The sequence below is a fragment of the Tamandua tetradactyla genome, chromosome 5, assembly GCF_023851605.1.
Source record: "Tamandua tetradactyla isolate mTamTet1 chromosome 5, mTamTet1.pri, whole genome shotgun sequence".
NCBI classification, from domain to species: domain Eukaryota; kingdom Metazoa; phylum Chordata; class Mammalia; order Pilosa; family Myrmecophagidae; genus Tamandua; species Tamandua tetradactyla.
The window spans coordinates 101,141,387-101,166,221 of record NC_135331.1 but is presented as its reverse complement, the minus strand read 5'-3'; the positions used below and the strand labels follow the sequence as shown (position 1 = coordinate 101,166,221).

Sequence of the window (24,835 nt, the reverse complement as noted above, 5' to 3'; positions counted from 1 at the left end):
ATTGTTCTACAAGTTATTTTATATGATTCTGTAGGTTAAATTATTTTAATGTTATAGTGTTTGAATGATGCAAGTTTATTTTAACAAGACAATTATTAATACCAACACAGAGTATCCACATCTGTTATTCCATAAAATCGTATTGCTGTTCTTGTGAATTTTAGTACTTATAGAACATTAGTCTGCTGTGTGCATTTACTTTGTTTTTACTTTTGTTTGTTTTACTTTTTTTGTTGTATAATATAACATATATACAAAGCAAAGAAAAAAAAGCAATAGTTTTATCAAAGCACTCTTCAACAAGTAGTTACAGGACAGATCCTAGAGTTCAGTATGGGCTACCTTACCATCATCTCACATTTTTCCTTCTAGCTGCTCCAGAACATTGGAGGCCAGAAAGAATATGTATTTTTTTATCATCAGCTTTTTTTCTTTTTTGTGAAAAATAACATATACAAAAAAGCAATAAATTTCAAAGCATAATGCAACAATTAGTTATAGAACTGATTTCACAGTTTGGTATAAGTTATAGTTCCACAATTTTAGGTTTTTACTTCTAGCTGCTCTAAGATACTGGAGACTAAAAGAAATATCAATATAGTGATTCATCAATCATACTCATTTGTTAAGCTCCATCTTCTGTGTATAACTCCACCATCACCTGTGATCTTTCTCCCACTCTTGTTGGAAGGGGCTGTCAGTAATAAGGAGTAGGGAGATGGAACTAGCTGATGTTTTGGAGAGGGTGGCTCCTCTAGGTTTCCCGACCTACCTGGTCCAGGGACCCATATGGAGGTTAGTAGGTTTCTGCAAAGTTACCCTAGTGCATAGAACCTTTGTAAAATTTGATGTATTGTCCTTGGTGTTCTTTAGGATTGGCTGGAATGGTTTTGGTTGGGGGTTTGGCAAGTTATGATAGGTAGCGATGTCTAACTAAAGCTTGCATAAGAGCAGCCACCAGAGTAGTCTCTCAACTCTATTTGAACTCTCTCAGCCACTGATACCTTATTTGTTACATTTCTTTTCCCCCTTTTGGTCAGGATGGTATTGTTGATCCCATGGTGCCAGGGCCAGACTCGTGCCTGGGAGTCATCTCCCACACTGCCAGGGAGACTTTCATCCCTGGAAGTCATGTCCCACATAGGGGAGAGGGTAATGATTTCACTTGCAGAGCTGGGCTCAGAGAAAGTAAGGCCACATCTGAGCAACAAAAGAGGTCCTCTAGAAGTAACTTAGGCATACATATAGGGAGGCTAAACTTCTCCGCTGTGTACATAAGTTTCTCAAAAGTAAGCCTCAAGATCAAGGGCTTGGCCTATTGATTTGGGTGTCCCTAACGTTTGATGCAGTATCAGGGATTTCCCCAATGGTAAAGTTTAATAGTTCCATCTTTTTTTCTCCTGTTCCTCAAAGAACTTTGCCAATATTTTTTGATTATCAGCTTAATATATTCTGGGGTATATTCAGGCATTACATTAAACTATACAGGATTAAAGGCCCTCATTCTTATTCTGGGCTTCCTTTGTTTCTGTTGTTTAAATAAGCTATCCAGACAGGTTGAGTTACATTATAAGTCACAGAAAATTTAGGTTCTGGACAAAATAAACTTTTCTTCCTTTGGTCTCAAAGAGTAGTTGAGGTTCTAAAATATAGACAATGTCTTCCTTACTCCTCTCTTCTGAATTACCTTAATCCCTACCTGATTGTCTTCATTCTTATCTCTGAATACTAGGTTAAACATATATGAAACAGCCTCTTCAAAATCCAGAAATAATAATACCACTCCAGAATAAAAGTGACTGCTATAAGAGCTTATAATCTAAGCCCCTGTTTTCTGATAAGCATTTTTTAAAGGCGATTATACAATAATTGCTCCTATGTTACTGGCTTATTTTGCCTCACTAAATGTCCCACAATGCCTTACAACTTCTGTCCTTTTTGTACCAGCACAATATTCAGTCATATGTGTAGATGTTTGCCAGTCTACTTCTCATTCAGTGCATCCTTCAGCCACCTGCATTCATTAGGCATCATGTATTATGTCCAAAGACCACAGTCCAAGAGCACTCTCGATTTTAGATAATTTCATTGTTCCCGATAGAAAGCTAGCCAATAAACACACCCTCACTAAACAGGAAATCTAAACCTCCCCTTAACTCTTGTCCCTCCCCGCAGTATTTACCCGTGGTGTTGCTGTGGTACTACTGATGATTTCCTGTTAAACATATCCCATAGTATGCAATAGTGGTTTTCCCCCTATACCCTGAACTTAAGCACTCTTTCTACAAGAATCATACCTTTGAAGTAGTTCATGTAAGAACTTATTTATATTTGTAGTATAAATCAGCTGGACACATAGGTCTATACAACCCCTTTCAACCATGTTTACCTTCAATATGATAATATTACTTATAGACCCACTAGTGAACTGCCTTCACTTCAATCTGTTCCCTTACATTTGAGTTCAACTTCATTAGCTAACCATTCACCCATCTCTAGTTTCTATGTATCACTAAGTCCCCTATATTCTGTATTATATGCATTGTTCTACAAGTTATTTTATATAATTCTGTAGGTTAAATTATTTTAACATTATATGGTTTAAATGAAGCAAGTTTCTTTTAACAAGCCAATTATTACTGTCAACACAGAGCATCCACATCTTTTATTCCATAAAGTCAATATTGCTGTTCTTGTGAATTTTAGTACTCGTAGAACATTAGTCAGCTGTGTGCATTTACTTTGTTGTTGTTGTTGTTGTTGTTTGCGTGGGCAGACACCAGAAATCAAACCCAGGTCTCTGGCATAGCAGGCAGGAACTCTCCCTGCTGAGCCACCTTGGCCCACCCGTGTGCATTTACTTTTAAGGAAAAATTTTCAGATTTTAAAACAGTTATAAAAAGTCACAAACAAATAGTTAACAATCAAGCAGCAACAAAAAATGTAGGAAGAGGAAAGAATCAGATTACCATAATTGCCACACTTCAATACTCATAATGTCCAGTTTTCAAAAATAATTATGAGGCATGCCAGAAAACAAGAAAGTATAGCCCATTCATGAAAAAAATAGGAAAGAAACTAACAGAAACTGTCCATAAAGTAGCATTTAATTAAAAATGCTTAACACTTAAATATTTTAAGAGGTTTTATGAAACTATTGCCCTTGAAACATTATGCATTTGACTAAGGAATCCTTTTGGATCATAAAAGGATATCTTTTTGGATCATAAAAGAAAACTTTAGTCTGACCTGGAAAAAACTGTTTGGGGAAATATTTTATATTGTTTTATAAGTTAAAAGATTTGACATTGGAACAGACATTTGGATTTGATGATATGCTTTTATGCAGTGGCCTGAAAGGTTAGAGAGGATGGAGTTTCAAACATAAGATATAAACCATTGATTGGTTATTTAAGAGGTTGGGTTACAAAGATGTGGATCAACCAGGTCTGAAGAACAAATATGCTGTGGGATTTTTGTTGTTGTTTAATTAGAGAAGTTCTGGTCTTACAGAAAAATCATGTAATAAGTACAGCATTCTCATAAACTGTCACAGCTTTTATTTAACATTATGCTGGAAGTTCTTGCTAGAGCAGTTAAGCAAGAAAAAGAAATATAAGGCATCCAAATTGGAAACAGAGAAGTAAAACTTTCACTGTTTGCAGAGGACATGATCCTATATTTAGGATCCAAAAAAAATCTACACCAAAGCTATTAGAGCCAATAAACCAGTTTAACCAAGTGGCAGGATACAAGATCAATAGGCAAAAATCAGTAGTGTTCTATACATGAGTAAAGAGCAACTGAGGAGAAAATAAAAAAAAAAAATTTGATTTACAGTAGGGTGACAATGGACATTCTTGCCTTGTTCCTGATCTTAGAAAGAAAGTTTTGAATCATTAACTGTTGAGTATGATGTTAGCTGTGGGCTTTTCAAAATGCCCATATATACCATAACCCTTACCCCTCCTTTTCATTGATCACTAGCATTTCAAACTAAATTTATTTTAACATTTGTTCCCCCTACTATTTATTTTTGTTCCATATGTTCTACTTGTCTGTTGACAAGGTAGATAAAAGGAGCATCAGACACAGGGTTTTCACAGTCACACAGTCACATTGTGAAAGCTATATCGTTATTCAATCTTGCAGTCTGTTTTGCCCTACATTAGTATAGCTGTCCCAGCTCTTGTGGTAACAATTTGCATGGATTATCTTTTTCTAGCCTTTTGCTTTCAACCTATTTGTGTCTTTGGGTCTAAGGTGAGTCTCTTGTAAATAACATGTAATTGGATCACACTTTTTTTTTTTTTTTTTTATCCTACCAATCTATAACTTTTGATTGGGGAGTTTAATTCAGTGTTTTATGTAAAGGCAGTACTTTAGTCATTTTGTCGTTTGGTTTTTATATGTCATACCTTTTTTCTCTCCCTTTATTGCAAATTTATTGCAGTTTTCTCTCTCTTCTGTTGCTGGATAGTTGATCTTTTGTGACGTATCTGATTGAGCCTTTTCACATTTCTGTTTCTGTATATTTTTTAAATACCTTTTTGTGGTTACCCTGGGGCTTATATTACCAAATCTACATCTATAACCTACTAATTGGAAAAAGATACCAGCTTAGCTTCAATAGCGTACACATTCTCTCTTTTCATATCCCTCTGTTTTCCCTCTTTATGTTATTTTTGTCCACTTTACCACTTTATATTTTGCATTTCCATTATTAGTAAATATGCCTTTTTCTAGTTCAATTGTATTCTGACTCTTATAAAAATTAAAGTGTAGAGTTGTTTATTGAGAATATAATATATTGGGTTTTGCATTTACCCTTTTAGTTATCTTTACTGATAATCTTAATTTCTTCACACTGCTCCAGGCTACTCTCTCCTGTCTTTTTTCTTTCAACCTGTAGAACAAACTAACTCTGGCAGTTTTTGTGGACAGGTCTTGTTGACTAACTCTCCCAGTTTCTGTTTATTTGTGAATAATTTTAAACTCTTCCTCATTTTTGAAGTACAGTTTTGCCAGATAAAGAATTTGGGGCAGGCAGTTTTTCTTTTCAGTACCTTAAATGTATCATACCACTGCCTTTTCATTTCCATGATTTCTGATGAGAAATCAGCCCCTTGTTTTATTTGAAGATCCCTTGCATGTGATGAATTTTCAAAATTCTCTCTTTGTCTTTGATATTTAACATTCTATATTAGTATGTGTCTCAGAATAGGTCTATTAGGATTTATTGTTTGGAATATGTTGTGCTTCTTAAGCATGTATATTTGTGTCTCATAAGAGTTGGGAAATTTTGGACCATTATTTCCTCAAATATTCTTTCTTCCCCTTTTCTCTTTCTCTTCTTCTGGGACACCCATGATGTATATGTTTGTACACTTTATGCTGTCACTCAGTTCCCTGAGATACTGCTAAATTTTTCTATTCTTTTCTCTGTTCTTCTGACTGTATGGTTTTATTTATCCTGTCTTCTAGTTCACTGATTGTTTCTTCTGCCTGTTCAGATCTGCTATTGTATGCCTCTAGTGTATTTTAAATCTCTACTATTGTGCCTTTCTTCCCCATAATTTCAGCTGTTTCTTTTTATATTTTCAGATTCTTCTTTGTGCTCACACATTGTTTTTGTAATATCCTTTAGCACTTTATCCATATTTTTCACGTCATCTCTTTGAATTGATATAGGAGATTTGTTTGAATGACTTTGGTTAGTTATTCTAAATTCTGTATCTCCTCTGAAGTTTCAGTTTGGTACATTGGCAGAACCATATCTTCCTGTTTCTTCGTTTTTGTTTGTTTGTTTGTTTGTTTGTTTTGTTTTTTGATGTCTAGGCATCTGATTATCTGATTATCAAGAGTCAGTTTCTCCCTCTTGTCTCAGGTTTTATTGTTGATTGGCCTTTTGTTAAGGCTCTTCTTTGACACTTGGTCCAACTTATTTTAGATCTTTGGAATAGCCCATGTTGTTAAGGTTTTCTTACTGTTCTTCATCTGATTCTTACCTTGGATATGTGATATAGTTTTTAAGATTGCATGTTTTGTACATTTGTTTCATATCCAGAAGAAAACTTCCTATCCTCTATTCCTTCTCCAGGTATCTTGAATTGTTCTGTTTGGTTTTGTGCGTAATTTTCTCTCTAGCTCCTACGATTTCTTTAAATTCTCTCCCTCACTCACTGCCCCCTTATCTTTACAGTTTTCTGTTCTAGGATCTGTCCTGTCTTAGAACAGTTCAGTTTCAACACCAACGCATGTAAACTGTTTTTTTTTTTCTGTGAGGATTTTTTGCCTCTTATTTTTTTCTCCATAAGGGTATGCCTCCTCAGGGAGCCAGATGATATCAGTCAGAAAGGTGGATCACTACAGAAAAGTTTTGTGTTTAGGTGGTCCAACCAACAGAAATTGGATATAACAGGTGCAGCTCTTGCCAAAATTTCTGTTGTGGTCTCATACCCCACCGTCACCTCGCGGGCCGTTTTGTTTCCATTACTCCTCAGCACCTTGTGTTCTGCCTTGGGTCTCTGTGGACTTGGGTTCCTGTGCCTGGATATGCATCTTTTTACTGTCGCTGTGGCTCTGTAGTCTCTGTCCATGGTAGGAAGGACCTGAGTTGCCCTTGAGAGACTCCCAAACTACATGGGACCAGGTAAGGGGTTAGGGACCAACAAGTCTAGAAGGGAAATAGTTTTTGTTTTCTTCTTCAGTTTTTGTGGAGTCTTCTCCAGTCTCTGTCATCCTCCAGAGTTCTAAGCAAGTGAGATTTGTCCTTTTATTCACTGACTATCTCTGGGGAGGCTTTTTCAGGAGATATCTTATTCTCACATTGATAATATGCTGTGTGAATTAGACCTTGAAATGATACCTTTCTTAGGCCAAGGGGAAGTATAAAGTCCTTCAAAACTGATTTAAAAAAAATTTTTTTTTTATTTTTATTTTTTTCTCTCTATTATCGTTTTATTTCTTTTTCTGTTGTCTTTCTATTTCTTTTTCTGAATCGTTGCAAATGTACTAAGAAATGATGAATATGCATCTATGTGTATGTAGAATGGAATGACAAAACTGATTTTGAAGGTGTCGGATATCTGTGTTTATTACTTCCTTCCCCACCCATCCCACCCCACTCCTCTTGCCCACATACCACAGCATCATTAATGTAGTGGTCTTTTTCTCCTGCAGGGGGTAGATACTGATGTAGAAACACCAGTGAACTTTGGAAAATACCTGGAATCTTTTCTTGCTTTCACAACCCATCCAAGTCAGGTAAACTTTATGCAGGTAACGTCTCAAAATTTGGTTTAAATGTAACAGAAATCAGGCACCATGGCCTGAGATATCAGCAGCTCAATGGCAAAATTTGACTCTTAAGGATCTAAGAGAATTGTTGGATCTTTCTGCTAAGTCAAGCAGCTTTCCCTGTCAGGTAACATCATTCTGATAACTTCAGGCATAAGTTATGTCCCAGTTGTCTTATTAATTGTGTCGCTATAAAATAATTAATTTCCAATTCAAGATTTTCCTTATATCACCGAGATTCCAATAACTTTTCTTGCACAGGAGAAAAGTGGTGTTCAGAGGTCACACTCCAGGAATTGCATCAGAGACACAGCTTGTCTTACTAATGTGTGGTCCATAGTGAGCAGTCATTACTAATACACTGCAGTAGGGGCCATTTCAATCTATAGAAGAGATTTATTTTTATGAAATAATGTAGTTGGTAGTAGCTGTGCTAAGCTAATAATCCTGGTCATATAGAATCTGTATCATTGAACTCTGAGTCTTTTGTTTATTTTCCTTTAGTTTCTACGCTCTTCAACTCAGATGACTTGGGGAGCCCTCTTTAGGCATGAGATCCTATCCCGTGATCCTTTGTTATTAGCAATAATACCAAAATATCTTCGTGCTTCTATGACTAACTTGGTGAAGGTATGTAATCAGAATCTGAATATGTGGAATGTAGGTGAATACACATAATAGGACTTTGGTTGTCATCATTGACAACCTTTTCTGGGAGCTAAAATCCCTTCCTTGGGCATATTTTTGACTTGGGCATATTTAGGGAGAAAGTGTTCTATTGTCGTTATGATATCTGCTCTTTCATTTTAGGAGCACTTAGATAGCACGTGTTGAGCTAAGTCTGGGAAAAAGAAGTGATAGGAAAACCACAGTGACCATACCTTATGATGCTTGTTATATAGGGTTAAAAGCTTTAGGACTACAGAGGAGGGTGGAATCAGGAAAATTTAAAGAGGAGGTAATATCTAGGGATAGTCCAGTTGAGAGTCAGGAAGGTTAGTGAGAATGGAGTGAGGGTGGAAACAGTTGCTTGCTACCTCAGAAGAAAGTTATCCCTGGATTCCCTATGTGATTTTCAGGTTCTTTAGCTTTATCTTGATTTATAAAGTTCCCCCCTTATTTGCTCAGGCAATTTGCTTAGCCTAATTCCTGCCCTGATATTCAGTACTTTTTGAATAAAACACAAAGTTCCACATGCTTATCCTCCCAGAGTTCAGCATTTAATGAGGCAGATAGCTCTCAGTTCTTTCTTACTTATTGCAGTCTATCTTAACATTTTGTCTTGGAACATCATCATACTTGCAGACCCTAAATGGATTCTAAAATTTAATTCTCCTTGAAGAGGGTATCAACTAAGAAAATGTTCTCTTTTCTACCACTCAGAAATGCTAGAGTGGGAGTAGAGCAGAAGTAGTTATTAATCATAAAATATCTTATACAAACCTTAACTCTTAAACAAATTAAAAAATAGTTGTGCTCCTAGAGGTTAAGAATTCATTTAATAGGTCCATTTTCATCCCCTACCCCTATCATCTCTCTTTCCAGATGGGCTTTCCTTCTAAAACAGACAGCCCTAGCTGTGAATATTCTCGAATTGATTTTGATAGTGATGAGGACTTCAATGCTTTCTTCAACTGTAAGTGCTCTTGGCCTGGAATTTGTTTCTCCTTACAATTTCAGAATGGTGTCTAATATTATGACCTCTAGGATTCTTTTTAAACAGCCCAAATTTGGACAACAACCTGCTTACACTCTAGTTTCAGGTTGCTGAAAGATCCTGAGATTCAACGTATTTCAGTGGTATTCTCTAGTCCACCCCTGCTTAAACGCATAACGCTCTGTTGTTGAACATTATTGCTTAGGGATAATAGCAGTACTTAAAGCACTCTTGAATTTTTTTTAATACTTACAGTTCCTTCCCCCCCCCCAAAAAAGAGGTTTTCTTTAGTATATCTCTCCCACCCCCTTTTTTAATAGCTTTATTGTGATTTCATTCACTTACCATACAATTCCTGCATTTAAAATGAACAATTCATTGTTTTTTAGTATATTCACAAAGTTGTACAATCATTATCTCAATTTTAGAGTATTTTTGTCACCCCAAAAAGAAACCCCACACCTGTTAGCAGTTATCCTCCAGTCCTCTCATCCTCCCACCCCAGCCTTAGACAACCACTAAGTCTACTTTCTGTCCTTATAGATGTGCCTGTTCTGGACGTTTCATATGAATAGACTCATACAATGTGTGGTGTTTTTTGTGGCGCTCATTTTTCACTTAGTATAATGCTTTCAAGATTTGTCCATGTTGTGACATGCATTATTGCTTTGCTCCTTTTCATTATCAGTGATATTGTATGAATTTACCATATTTTATTTATCCATTCATCAGTTGATGGACATTTAAGTTGTTTCTACTTTTTTACTATTATGAGTACTACTGCTATGAAAATTGATGTGCAGGTTTTTTTGTGGGCATATCTTTTCATTTTTCTTGCACTAGGAGTACAATATGATAACTCAGCTTCCAAAGAAAAATTTATTTTTTTAAATTTCTGGGTTCATTAATTCAATAGAGCTATATAGAACATGCTTGTGAGAAACTCATGTCTGCAAAGCAGTTTCTTTGAACATTTCCCCCTTGGATAGATACTTGAGTAAACATTAAGCACCTGTTGAATGCCAATTACTGATTAATCTCCTTCCCTTGGCAGCTTCGCGGGCGCAACAAGGAGAAGTGATGAGGTTGGCATGTCGTTTAGATCCTAAGACTAGTTTCCAGATGGCTGGAGAGTGGCTAAAGTATCAACTGTCAACTTCTGTTGATACTGGATCCATGAATTGTAAGTTTTTTTCATTCTTGAAAATTAATAAAATTAATTGTGCCAGAACTGTACAAAAAGAGAGAGTCCTCTTTTTAGAAAATACTTCAGAACATACTTTTGAAAAATATATTTGCCCACTGCCTAATTCCATCTTGGGCAATGAGCCTTTTCATAGGCATATACTGAGAAAACAGATAACTTAATACCAAATTATAAATTAGGATAAACTATAGTAAAACCACGTCCATATAAGTTTTGCTTCCATTTTTCTTTTCCAACAGAATCAACCATTTGCTTATTGTTAACTTCATTACTTTACTTCAGGCACCATCTTAACATATTACATGTCTGAACCTAACTACTTAAAATTTTTCAGCCAAGTTCTTGCACAACACCATTCCTAAACTCAGAATCATTTGTTTGTCAAGCATAACAGCAGCAGCAGTGCAGGGACTTCCCATTTCACTCAACCACCTCAATGACACTTGATATAAAATTAGACTATCCCCCTCTGCCCAAGTGCATAAATCAGTTAGCTTCTCTGTGTTCCAGATCTTCTGTCATCCTGTTAAGCATGCTGTGGGTGACATGTTAAATAAGTCAGAAGAGTGTGAATTAACAGGTGGAAATCACTGCTTTAAAAAAGAACCAAACTGAGAGGTTCCGGGCCAAGATGGTGGCTTAGTAAGGTGTGGGATTTAATTCGTCCTCCAGAGCAGCTAGTAAATAGCCAGGAATAGTACAGAACAACTGCTGGGGCCACATCAGTGACTGAATGAACACACAGCATACTCAGTCTGGACAAACTGGACCGGCTGCAAGCCCACCTACAACCGTGAGTTCCCCAAGCCTCAGTGGCTGGCACCCCTCCCGCACAGACTGCTTCCCAGAGGGGGAAGGAAACAGACTTTATTAGCAGCAGGGGCTGAACATGACCAAGCTCCAAATGTGGAATTAATTAACAAATTCTGAGTACTAAAAATAGGCCCCCAGCGCAGCTGAACCTCAAGTAAAAGCTGAGGTTGCTGGTTTTTGCCTGGCGCAGAGGGGACCGAGCTGACGGAAAAAGAGAAAAGAAAAAAAAAATCAGAGGTTTTTGGGTCAGATAACATATAATACTTGAAAGGGTCTGGGCCCTGAAGGAAAGAAGGGACGCATAGGACCTCGAGATACACAAAGCAATGTACCAACTTCAGCTCTTGATTGGCAAACCTGAAGAAATGGGATCCTACTCTGAAAAGGATTTTTCTCTCTTTTTTTGTGGCTGTGTTTCTACGGCCTGACTACTCTTTAGATAAAGTGACAGGGCTTCTCAGGCTCCAACTGCCCCAGGCATGGACAGAATTAAGCTTGTTTGAGAGTTTGTCTGGTCCCTGTGCCTTCCCCAGGAGAGGGGTGGGGCCCAGCACAGGGGGAATCCCTCCCTCAAAGAATTCAGACCCCAGGGTCTGGAAAAGTGAAGCAATTAAAGCCATCCTAAAACCTCTCCTTTGTCTTAACCACGGCTCTAGCAGGGAGAGTCTGCTGAAGTTAAAGGTAACACATCATCTTATGCTCGTGGAACCTGCAAACAGACATGTGCTACATTCCAGGCAGGATAGGAAAAACACAGGGTCCAGAGACTTCATAGGAAAATCTTTCAACCTGCTGGATCTCACCTGCAGGAAAAACTAACACAGGTGACTCTTTCCTCCTGACAGGAGGCCAGTTTACTCTGAGAAAATCTGGCTAGGGTCTGTAATACCTAAGTAGACCCTCCTAAGGGGGTGAAAAAGGCACCATACAGGCAGAGCAAGAAACAAGAAAATAAGAACAGAAAAACTGTGATCTTTTAAACAAAGCCTAAGCTAGAGGTCTAGAATAAGCTGAACTGAATATCAAAGAATAGATAGACAACAGAGTCACCCAGCAAGAAAATCCTAGGTGAAAACGATCTATAGAATAAATTAAGGAAATCATATGACTAGCTGCCAGCAAAAAATAACAAGCCATACTAGGAAAATTGAAGTTATGTCTCAGTCAGTACAACAAACCAACCATTCAAAGGAGATACAGTAGTTGAAACAATTCACAATGTTCAAACAGACATGGAAAACCTCATCAAAAATCAAATCAGTGTATTGAGGGAGGATATAAAGAAGGCAAGGGACAAACAAAAGGGAGAAATCCAACGAATGTAAAAACAAATTGCAGAACGAACTTACAGGAACGAAAGACACAGTAGAAGAGATGGAAACCTACAATGTTTAGATTTCAAGGGGCAGAAGATAGGGTAAGTTTATTGGAGGACGGAACATCTGAAATCCGACAAGCAAAAGAAAATAGAGGGAAAAGAATGGAAAAATCTGAGCAGCAACTCAGGAAATTGAATGGCAGGTGAAGCATACAAACATACATGTTGTGGGTGTCCCAGGAGGAGAAGAGAAGGGAAAAGGAAGAGAACAACTAATGGAGGAAATTATCACTGGAAATTTCCCAACTCTTCTTGAAAGACTTAAAATTATAGATCCAGGAAGTGCAGCGTACCCCGAAAAGAATAGATCCAGATAGACGTACTCCAAGATTAATCAGAATGTCAGATGTCCTAAAGAGAGAATTCTGAAAGCAGCAAGGAAAAATCAATCCATCACATAAAAGGAAGCCCAGTAAGACTATACATAGATTTCTCAGCAGAAACCATGGAGGCGAGGAATGGTATGATATATTTAAGTTACCAAGACAAATACTGCCAACTAAGAATTCTATATCCAGCAAAATTGCCCTACAGAACTGAGGGGGAAATTAAAACGTTTTCAGACAAAAGATCACTGAGAGGATTTGTGCGCAAGAGACTGGCTCTGCAAGAAATACTAAAGGGAGACTAGAGACAGATATGAAAAGACAGGAGAGAGGTGTGGAAAAGCGTGTAGAAATGAAAACTATCAATAAAGGTAAAAAGAAGAAAAATTAAATATGACATAAAATCCAAAAGGCAAAACGGTAGAAAAAAGTATTGCCCTTATAGTAATAACACTAAATGTTAATGGATTAAACTCTCCAGTCAAAACACAGATTAGCAGAATGGATTAAAAACCAGGACTCATCTGTATACTGTCTACAGGAGACGCATCTGAGACCCAAGGATAAACATAGTTGAAAGGTTGGGAGAAGATACTTCACGCAAACAACAATCAGGAAAGAGCAGGAGTAGCTATATTAATATCCACCAAATTAGACTTCAAACGTAAAACAATTGAAAGGGACAAAGAAGGACACTCTATATTAATAAAAGGAACAATTCAATAAGACGTAACAATCATACATATTTACGCACCGAATCAGAATGCCCCGAAATATGTGAGGAATACACTGCAATCACTGAAAAGGGAAATAGACACATCTACCATAATAGTTGGAGACTTCAATTCGCCACTCTCATCAATGGACAGAACATCTAGACAGAGGATCAATAAAGAAACAGAATTTGAATATTACAATAAATGAGCTAGACTTAACAGACATTTAAAGGACATTACACCCCACAACAGCAGGATACACCTTTTTCTCAAGTGCTCATGGATCATTCTCAAAGATAGACCATATGCTGGGTCACAAAGCAAATCTCAACAAGTTTAAAAAGATTGAAATCATACACAACACTTTCTCGGATCATAAAGGAATGAAGTTGGGAATCAATAATAGGCAGAGTGCCAGAAAATTCACAAATACGTGGAGGCTCAACAACACACTCTTAAACAACGAGTGGGTCAAGGAAGAAATTACAAGAGAAATCAGTAAATACCTCGAGGCGAATGAAAATGAAAACACAACATATCAAAACCTATGGGACACAGCAAAGGCAGTGCTAAGAGGGAAATTTATTGCCCTAAATGCCTATATCAGAAAAGAAGAAAAGGCAAAAATGCAGGAATTAACTGTCCACTTGGAAGAACTGGAGAAAGAACAGCAAACTAACCCCAAAGCAAGCAAAAGGAAAGAAATAACAAAGATTAGAGCAGAAATAAATGAAATTGAGAACATGAAAACAATAGAGAAAATCAATAAGACCAGAAGTTGGTTCTATGAGAAAATCAATAAGATTGATGGGCCCTTAGCAAGATTGACAAAAAGAAGAAGAGAGAGGACGCAAATAAATAAGATCAGAAATGGAAGAGGAGACATAACCACTGACCTCACAGAAATAAAGGAGGTACTAACAGGATACTATGAACAACTTTACGCTAATAAATACAACAATGTAGATGAAATGGACAAGTTCCTAGAAAGGCATGAACAACCAACTTTGACTCAAGAAGAAATAGATGACCTCAACAAACCAATCACAAGTAAAGAAATCGAATCAGTCATTCAAAAGCTTCCCAAAAAGAAAAGTCCAGGACCAGACGGCTTCACATGTGAATTCTACCAAACATTCCAGAAAGAATTAGTACCAACTCTGCTCAAAATCTTCAAAAAAATCGAAGTGGAGGGAAAGCTACCTAATTCATTCTATGAAGCCAACATCACCCTCATACCAAAACCAGGCAAAGATATTACAAAAAAAAGAAAACTACAGACCAATCTCTCTAATGAATATAGATGCAAAAATCCTCAACAAATTTCTAGCAAATCGTATCCAACAACACATTAAAAGAATTATTCATCATGACCAAGTAGGATTCATCCCAGGTATGGAAGGATGGTTCAACATAAGAAAATCAATTAATGTAATACACCATATCAACCAATCAAAGCAGAAAATCACATGATCATCTCAATTGATGCAGAGAAGGCATGTGACAAGATTCAACATCCTTTCCTGTTGAAAACACTTCAAAAGATAGGAATACAAGGGAACTTCCTTAAAATGATAGAGGGAATATATGAAAAACCCACAGCTAATATCATCCTCAATGGGGAAAAATTGAAAACTTTCCCCCTAAGATCAGGAACAAGACAGGGATGTCCATTATCACCACTATTATTCAACATAGTGTTGGAGGTTCTAGCCAGAGCAATTAGACAAGAAAAAGAAATACAAGGCATCAAAATTGGAATGGAAGAAGTAAAACTATCACTGTTTGCAGACGATATGATACTATACGTCGAAAACCCGGAAAAATCCACAACAAAACTACTAGAGCTAATAAATGTGTACAGCAAAGTGGCAGGTTCCAAGATCAACATTCAAAAATCCATAGCGTTTCTATACACTAGCAATGAACAAGCTGAGGGGGAAATCAAGAAACGAATCCCATTTACAATTGCAACTAAAAGAATAAAGTACTTAAAATAAATTTAACTAAAGAGACAAAAGACCTATACAAAGAAAACTACAAAAAACTGTTAAAAGAAATCACAGAAGACCTAAATAGATGGAAGGGCATACCGTGTTCATGGATTGGAAGACTAAATATCGTTAAGATGTCAATCCTACCTAAATTGATTTACAGAGTCAATGCAATACCAATCAAAATCCCAACAACTTACTTTTCAGAAATAGAAAAACCAATAAGCAAATTTATCTGGAAGGGCAGGGTGCCCCGAATTGCTAAAAGTATCTTGAGGAAAAAAAAACGAAGCTGGAGGTCTCGCGCTGCCTGACTTTAAGGCATATTATGAAGCCACAGTGGTCAAAACAGCATGGTATTGGCATAAAGATAGATATATCGACCAATGGAATTGAATAGAGTGCTCAGATATAGATCCTCTCATCTATGGACATTTGATCTTTGATAAGCCAGTCAAGCCAGTTCACCTGGGACAAAACAGTCTCTTCAATAAAAGGTTCCTAGAGAACTGGATATCCATATGTAAAAGAATGAAAGAGGACCCGTATCTCACACCCATACAAAAGTTGACTCAAAATGGATCAAAGATCTAAACATTAGGTCTAAGACCATAAAACAGTTAGAGGAAAATGTAGGGAGATATCTTATGAAACTTACAATTGGAGGCGGTTTTATGGACCTTAAACCTAAAGCAAGAGCACTGAAGAAAGAAATAAATAAATGGGAGCTCCTCAAAGTTAAACACTTTTGTGCATCAAAGAACTTCATCAAGAAAGTAGAAAAACAGCCTACACAATTGGAGACAATATTTGGAAACGACATATCAGATAAAGGTCTAGTATCCAGAATTTATAAAGAGATTGTTCAACTCAACAACAAAAAGACAGCTAACCCAATTACAAAATGGGAAAAAGACTTGAACAGACACCTCTCAGAAGAGGAAATACAAATGGCCAAAAGGCACATGAAGAGATGCTCAATGTCCCTGGCCATTAGAGAAATGCAAATCAAAACCACAATGAGATATCATCTCACACCCACCAGAATGGCCATTATCAACAAAACAGAAAATGACAAGTGCTGGAGAGGATGCGGAGAAAGAGGCACACTTATCCACTGTTAGTGGGAATGTCAAATGGTGCAACCACTGTGGAAGGCAGTTTGGCGGTTCCTCAAAAAGCTGAATATAGAATTGCCATACAACACAGCAATACCATTGCTAGGTATCTACTCAGAGGACTTAAGGGCAAAGACACAAATGGACATTTGCGCACCGATGTTTATAGCAGCATTATTTACAGTTTCAAAGAGATGGAAACAGCCAAGATGTCCATCAACAGATGAGTGGCTAAACAAACTGTGGTATATACGTACGATGGAATATTATGCAGTTTTAAGACAGAATAAACTTATGAAGCATGTAATAACATGGATGGACCTAGAAAACATTATGCTGAGTGAGACTAGCCAAAAACTAAAGGACAAATACTGTATGGTCCCACTGATGTGAACCGACATTAGAGGATAAATTTGGAATATGTCATTGGTAACAGAGACCATCAGGAGTTAGAAACAGGGTAAGATAATGGGTAATTGGAGCTGAAGGGATACAGACTGTGCAACAGGACTAGATACAAAAACTCAAAAATGGACAGCACAATAATTCCTAATTGTAAAGTAATCATGTTAAAACACTGAATGAAGCTGCATCTGAGCTATAGGTTTTTGTTTGTTTGTTTGTTTTTTTACTATTATTACTACTTTTATTTCTTTTCTCTATATTAACATTTTATATCTTTTTCTGTTGTGTTGCTAGTTCCTCTAAACCAATGCAAATGTACTAAGAAACGATGATCGTGTATCTATGTGATGATGTTAAGAATTACTGAGTGCATATGTAGAATGGTATGGTTTCTAAATGTTGTGTTAATTTCTTTTTTTTTCTTTCCGTTAATAAAAAAAAAAAGAATTACTGATTGTATATGTAGAATGGAATGATATCTTAATGTTTTGTTTGTTAATTTTTTTAATTAATAAAAAAAGTTTAAAAATAAATAAATAAATAAGACCAAAATAAAATAAAACATCCTTTATACACCACACCTTCCGGCAAAATATCTCAAAAAAAAAAATTATACATATTTATGCACCAAGCCAGAGTGCCGCAAAATATACGAGACAAATACTGAAAAGAGAAATAGACACATCTACCATGATAGTAGGAGACTTCAATTCCCCACTCTTATCAATGGACAGAACATTCAGACAGAAGATCAGTAAAGAAACAGAATTTGAATAATGCAATAAATGAAGTAGAATTAACAGACATTTATAGAACATTACACCCCACAATAGCAGGATACACCTTTTTTCTCAAGTGCTCATGGATCATTCTCAACGATAGACCATATGCTGGCTGGGTCACAAAGCAAGTCTCAATAAATTTAAAGAGGTTGAAATCATACAAAGCGCTTTCTCAGACCATAAAGAAATGAAGTTGGAAATCAATAATAGGCAGAGTGCCAGAAAACTCACTAATATTTGGAGGCACAACAACACACTGTTAAACAACCAGTGGGTTGAGGAAGAAATTATAAGAGAAATCAGTAAATATCTCAAGACAAATGGAAATGAAAACACACATATCAAAATTTATGGGGTGCAGCAAAGGCAGTGCTGACAGGGAAATTTATTGCCCTGAATGCCTATATTTAAAAAGAAGAAAGAACAAAAATTGAGGAATTAAGCTGTCCACTTGGAAGAACTAGAGAAAGAACAGGAAACTAACCCCAGGGCAAGCAAAAGGAAAGAAATAATGAGGATTAGAACAGAAGTAAGTGAAAATTGAGAACATGTGAACAATTGAGAAAATCAACAAAACCGTTGGTTCTATGTGAAAATCAATAAGATTGATGGACCCTTAGCATGGTTGGCAGAAAGAAGAAGAGAGGGGATGCAAATAAATAAAATCAGAAGTGAAAGAGAAGACATAACCACAGACCCTACAGAAATAAAGTTACTAATGAAAAGATACTATGAACAACTATATGCTAATAAACTCGACAATGTAGTTGGAATGGACAACTTCCTAGATAAGCATGAACAACCAACATTGACTCGAGAAGAAATAGACACCCTCAACAAACCAAACACAAAGAAATTGAATTAGTCATTAAGAAGCTGCAAAAAAAGAAAAGTCCAGGACTGGATCCTTCACATGTGAATTCTACCAAACATTCAAGAAAAATTAGTACCAATCCTGATCAGACTCTTCAAAAAAATTGAAGAGGACAAAAGGCTACTAACTCATTCTATGAAGCCAACATCACCCTCATACCAAAGCCAGACAAAGATAGTACAAAAAAAGAAAATTATAGACCAAACTCTCTAATAAAGATAGATGCGAAAATTCTCAACAAAATTCTTGCAAATTGAATCCAGCAGCACATTAGAAAAAGTATACACCATGACCAAGTAGGATTCATCTCGGGTATGCAAGAATGGTGCAACATAAAATCAATTCATGTAATACACCATATCAACAGATCAGAGCAGAAAAACCACATGATGATCTTGATTGATGCAGAAAAGGCATTTGACAAAATTCAACATCCTTTCTTGTTGAAAGCACTTAAAAGGATAGGAATAGTAGGAAACTTCCTCAACATGAAAATGGGAATATATGAAAAACCCACAGCTAACATCATCCTCAGTGGGGAAAAACTGAAAACATTCCCCCTAAGATCAGGAACAAGACAAGGATGTCCACTATCACCATTGTTATTCACGTTGTGTTGGAAGTTCTAGCCAGAGCAATTAGACAAGAAAATGAAATACAAGGCATCAAAATTGGAAAGAAATAAAACTCTGTTTGCAGATGATATGATACTATTTGTCGAAAACCCTGAAAAATCCACAGCAAAACTACTAGAGCTAATAAATGAGTACAGCAAAGTGGCAGGTTACAAGATCAACACTGAAAATCTGTAGTGTTTCTATACATTAGTAATGAACAATTGGAGGGGAACATCAAGAAAAAAATTCCATTTACAATTACAACCAAAAGAATAAAATAACTAGGAATAAATTTAACTATAGATACAAAAGATCTATATAAAGAAAACCACTAGAAACTGTCATAAGAAATCACAGAAGACCTAAATAAATGGAAGGACATACCATGTTCATTTATTGGAAAACTAAATATAGTTAAGGTGTCAAGTCTACCTAAATTGATTTATAGTTTCAATGTAATACCAATTAAAATCCCAAAAGCTTACTTTTCAGAAATAGAAAAACCAATAACCAAATTTATCTGGAAGGGCGGGGTGCCCCAAATAGCTAAAAATATCTGAAAACGAAAAATGAAGTTGGAGATTTCACACTACCTTACTTGACATGTTATGAAGCTACATTGGTCAAAACAGCATGGTACTGGCATAAAGATAGACATACTGACCAATGGAATCGAAGAAGGAATTCAGATATAGACCCTCTCATCTGTGGGCAGTTGATCTTTGATAAGTCAGGCAGGTCAACTCAGCTGGGACAGAACAGTTTCTTGAATAAATGGTGCCTAGTGAACTGGATATCCACGTGCAAAAGAATGAAAGAGGATCCATATCTCACACCCTATATAAAAATTAATTCAAAATGGATCAAAGACCTAAACATTAGATCTAAGACCATAAAGTTTTTAGAAGAAAATGTTGGGAGATATCTTATAATAGGAGGTAGTTGCCTAGATCTTGCATCCAAAGCACGAGCATTGAAGAAAGAAAGAAATGGGAACTCATGAAATTAAACACTTGTACATCAAAGAACTTAAGTAAGCAAAAAGACAGTCTATACAGTGGGAGACAATTTTTGGAAATGATATATCAGATAAAGGTTTAGTATCCAGAATATATAAAGAGATTGTTCAACTCAACAAAAAGAACCCAATTACAAGATGTACAAAAGACATGAACAGACATTTCTCAGAAGAGGAAATACAAATGCCCAAAAGGCACATGAAAAGATGCTCAACTTCCCTGGCTACCAGGAAAATGCAAATGAAAACCACAATGATATATCATCTCACACCCACCAGAATGTCCATTATCAATAAAACAGAAAATGACAAGTACTGGAGAGGATGTGGAGAAAGAGGCACACTTATCCACTGTTGGTGGGAATGGAAAATGATACGACTGCTGTGGGAGGCAGTTTGGCAGTTCCTCAGGAAGCTAAGTATAGATTTGCCATATGATCTGGCAATACCATTGCTAGGTATCTACTCAGAAGACCATAGGGCAAGTACACAAATGGACATTTGCACACCAATGTTTATAGCAGCATTATTTGCAATTGCCAAGAGATGGAAACAGCCCAAATGTCCATCGACAGACGAGAGGCTAAATAAGCTGTGATATATACATACAATGGAATATTATACACCTGTAAGACAGAATAAAGTTATGAAGTATGTAACAACATGGATGGACCTTAAGGACATTATGCTGAGTGAGATTAGCCAGAAACAAAAGGACAAATACTGTATGGTCTCACTGATATGAACTAACATTAGTGCATGATCTTGAAGAATTTCAGAAATAGGGTAGATATTGGGCAGTTGAAGCTGAAGGGATATAGATTGTGCAACAGGACTGATTGTAAAAATCCAGAAATAGATAGCACAATACTACCTAACTGTAGTACAATAATGTTAGTATACTGAATGAAGCCGAATGTGAGAATGATAGAGGGAAGAGGGCTAGGAACACAAATGAAATCAGAAAAGATAGCTGATAAACACTGAGATGGTATAATCTAGGAATGCCTAGAGTATATAATGATAGTGACTAATCAATACTGCAGGCGTTGAAAATAGATGGTAATTCATATTTTAAAAGTTTAACTTACGTGTGAAACTATAGCAAAAAATGTTTATTTGGTACAAAATCTATATTTTGACTAGTGCATTCCTATTATACCTTATATGGACAGTTTAATTGAACACCATAAATGCATGGAACCTTGATTAGGGCATGGGATTTTATAGGTTTGTCCAGAGTGATGCCCCAATAAATCCCAGAGTGATTTGAACAGTGAATAAAAAGTATTTACAAAATCCCCTTGGGGGAATGATGAGAAAGGGGGGTAATTCACCTTCGTCATGTGGAGAATTCCTGATATTTTCACAGGCAGTGGGGACAACCAAAGCAATAGGCCAAGCCCTCAGTCTTGGTTTTTGTTCATTTGAAACTTATCCCCACAATGGGTAGGCTAAGCCTACTTAAAATTAGACCTAAGAGTCACCCCCAGAGAACCTCTTTCTCGACCAAAAGGGAGAAGAGAGAAATGAGACAAAATTGTCAATGGCTGAGAGATTTCAAGCAGAGTTGAGAGGTTATCTTGGAGGTTATTCTTATGCATTATATAGATATCACCTTTTTAGTTAAAATATAATGGAGAGGCTGGAGGGAAGTGCCTGAAAATGTAGAGCTGTGTTCCAGTAGCCACGCTTCTTCAAGGTGATTGTATAAGGATGTAGCTTTCGCTGTGTGACTGTGTGTGATTGTGAAAACCTTGTGCCTGATGCTCCTTTTATCTACCTTACGGATAGATGAGGGAAACATGGATTAAAATAAATAATAGGCAGAATAAGTGTTAAAATAAATTTGGTAGATTGAAATGCTAGTGATCAGTCAAAGGGAGGGGTAAGGGGAATGGTATGTATGAATTTCTTTCTTTTTGCTTTTCTTTCTTTTTCTGAGTTGATGCAAGTGTTCTAAGAAATGATCGTAATGATGAATATACAACTATGTGATGACATTGTGAGTTATTGATTGTATACGAAGAATGGAATGATCTATATAGTAAGAAAAAAGAAAAAAAAAAAGCCAAACTAGTAGTTTCCTGATTCATTAGTTACTTGACAGTCATGGTATTTATTTATTTGAGTCTTCGCAGTTGACTCTTAAGATCCCTTACATCTAACAACTTGAAATATGTTGCACCAATATGAAGCTGGTGAATGGAGCACTGTATGAAAGTAAGAAAAGCAGTTTTGAACCTTTTTGCCACTCTTTAAGTGATGTGTCTTGGTGTTATTTGTTAACTTAGAAGTGGTACAGTTCTCTGGACATACCCCTTACATAGGTCACGAGGCTGTTGGATATGGAGCAGCATTTTGTATCTTATATCTGTTCCTTATTTGGAGGATTCTTTATGGTCTCAAATACCTGTATCATTTAGATTCCTGTTGACAAATTATAAAGGGAGGGAATTAATTATCGTTTACCAAGTGTCCCTAATGGGCCACTGATTTTGATGCTTACATGCATATTCTCATAGTGGTTATTCATACATGCATATGAATACTCATAGTGGTTTTACAGGCAAGGCTTACAGAGGTGCATTCCAACAGCTTATTGTTAGATGTGGAAGCAGGATAGGAACCCCTCTATGTCTTTATCACACATACACATTGCTTATTTTCCCAGATTGAGTGAGGTTATAGATTACCTTGTTCCTTCAACTCTGAAATTACCTAGTGATCTGTAAGACCTCATTGTCTCTCTGTGTCTTTTGTGACCCTGCAGTGCTAATAAATGTATATGTTATAAAATCGTGTTTTACAGCTGGACCTGGAGAAGGCGGCCTCTGCTCCATCTTCTCACCTTCATTCGTTCAGTGGGAAGCCATGACTTTTTTTTTGGAAAGTGTGGTCAACCAGATGTTTCGAACACTAGATAAAGAAGTAAGTAACTTTTTCTCTCTCTGGTTGCATGATGATTTTGATGTTTTTTGTTTTTTAAACTGGCAGGTTAGGAAATTTTGTGAATGAGTATCTTACAGAAAAGGAAACTGAGATTTCAGAGAGGTTAAATAACATACCCAAATTCATATAGCTAGTAAGTAGCAAAGCTTGATCCAAACCCACATCTATAATACTCTAGTGTCCATTTTAAGGTAGTACATAGTATGTAGATGCTATGACCTGTAAAGTAGGGTAACTGTTGAAGCGAAGACAGTGATGGAAATCTTGAATTGGATAATCTGGAGAGATACTTGTCATTACCCCTCCTTTTCAATTTATGGCACATGGCCCAGAATATTTGTGTTGATTGAATAGGGTCTCCTTTAAATAATGCTGAATAGATAGGTCTTATTTTTTATATTTTGTGTTGCCTGTTACCCTTCTCTTATAACATTACCCAGATGCAGCTGTAATTGGATAACAGTACATACCATATTAACCATGTTAAATTAGATTAAAATAATTGGATCATGTGGTAATTATATTTTATATATTCTAAGTGAACCATGTAAAGAATCTCTAAATCCCTTGAAGATAAGGAGATATAGTGCAAATCTCATGAACACCATATTAACAAATTAGTTCTGAAGGAATAGAGTAAGTTTAACAAGTCATAAAGCCCCTTAACAAATCAAGGGAAATGGCCGTGCTGCTCCCTTTCCTGGCAGTCTTAATGGATCCAAACATGGATATGATTCAGTTTGAAGTCAGGAAAGATATTGAAATAGTGTGGGTTTCTCAAGTACTTTAAGATGTAAGAAAGGACTGGCAATATTTGAGAGAGGAGGGTATGTAATTGGTTGTAGGCTGGGTTTTACAGCAAATCCCTTGATATGATGATATTGTCTTCTTGATATTGGCTGGTCAAAAAGAACCCGAAAAGTTTGGAATGTATATAAGAGAGAGATAAGAGGCAGGGACAAAGCATAAGGTGACATTACTTTACAAATTTGGTAGAGGTCAGAGCAAGTAGTGGAAGAAAAACAAGTAGAAGTAACCACCCCCCAACCTCCCAGGAGAGTTGTGGATATAATGTCTGGCTTTATTAATTATTTAAAGTAAATCTGTGACTCTTTTTTTTTTCTTTTCTTTTCATCAAAATGAAATGGATCAGAATGAAGTATGTCTAATCAGAAAAGATGAGTCTTTTGGTGAATGTATGTTGATGAAATAATTCACCTGTTCATTAATGAAGCTAAAACACATTATATTTCTCCAGGCATGTGCAAGTGAAAATAAGCTCAGCCTGTTACATTCCCACTTGCAGCAATCAATTTCTGACTCTGAGAAGTATTACCTAGTCCAGCAGTTTGTAAACTTCTCATTTTCTACATTCAATCCCTACACTTACCTCAGTATCAATCGGAGCAGCTCAGCTTTTATCAGGTTTATTTACCCTTCCATGAAAGTCTTTGACCAAGAGGTTCTTTGGCCAAAAAGATTGAAAAGCTGCTGATCTAGTTCTTTTTTTTAATTAGTTTATTTTGTTTTTTTAAATACCGAAAAAACCAAACGCAAACGTTCCTATTTTGATCATTCCGTTCTACATATATAATGTTGATCTTAGTGGCATAATCTGAGCTTGTATTTCCAATGTAAGAATCAGAGCAACGGGATTGCTTAACATCATCAGCTTTAGC

The 24,835-nt window shown here is 36.4% G+C and overlaps 1 protein-coding gene across 2 annotated transcripts in view; it reads left to right on the top strand.

Annotated features, from left to right (window-relative positions):
• XPO5 (exportin 5) overlaps positions 1-24,835 on the top strand; it is a 79,071-nt gene that overhangs the window by 12,185 nt on the left and 42,051 nt on the right. For both annotated transcript variants that reach the window (XM_077161881.1, XM_077161880.1), the window contains 5 exons: positions 7,183-7,266; positions 7,804-7,929; positions 8,845-8,935; positions 10,011-10,139; positions 23,017-23,135. In XM_077161881.1, the coding sequence (XP_077017996.1) occupies positions 7,183-7,266; positions 7,804-7,929; positions 8,845-8,935; positions 10,011-10,139; positions 23,017-23,135 (549 nt within the window). The remainder of the gene's footprint in view (positions 1-7,182; positions 7,267-7,803; positions 7,930-8,844; positions 8,936-10,010; positions 10,140-23,016; positions 23,136-24,835) is intronic.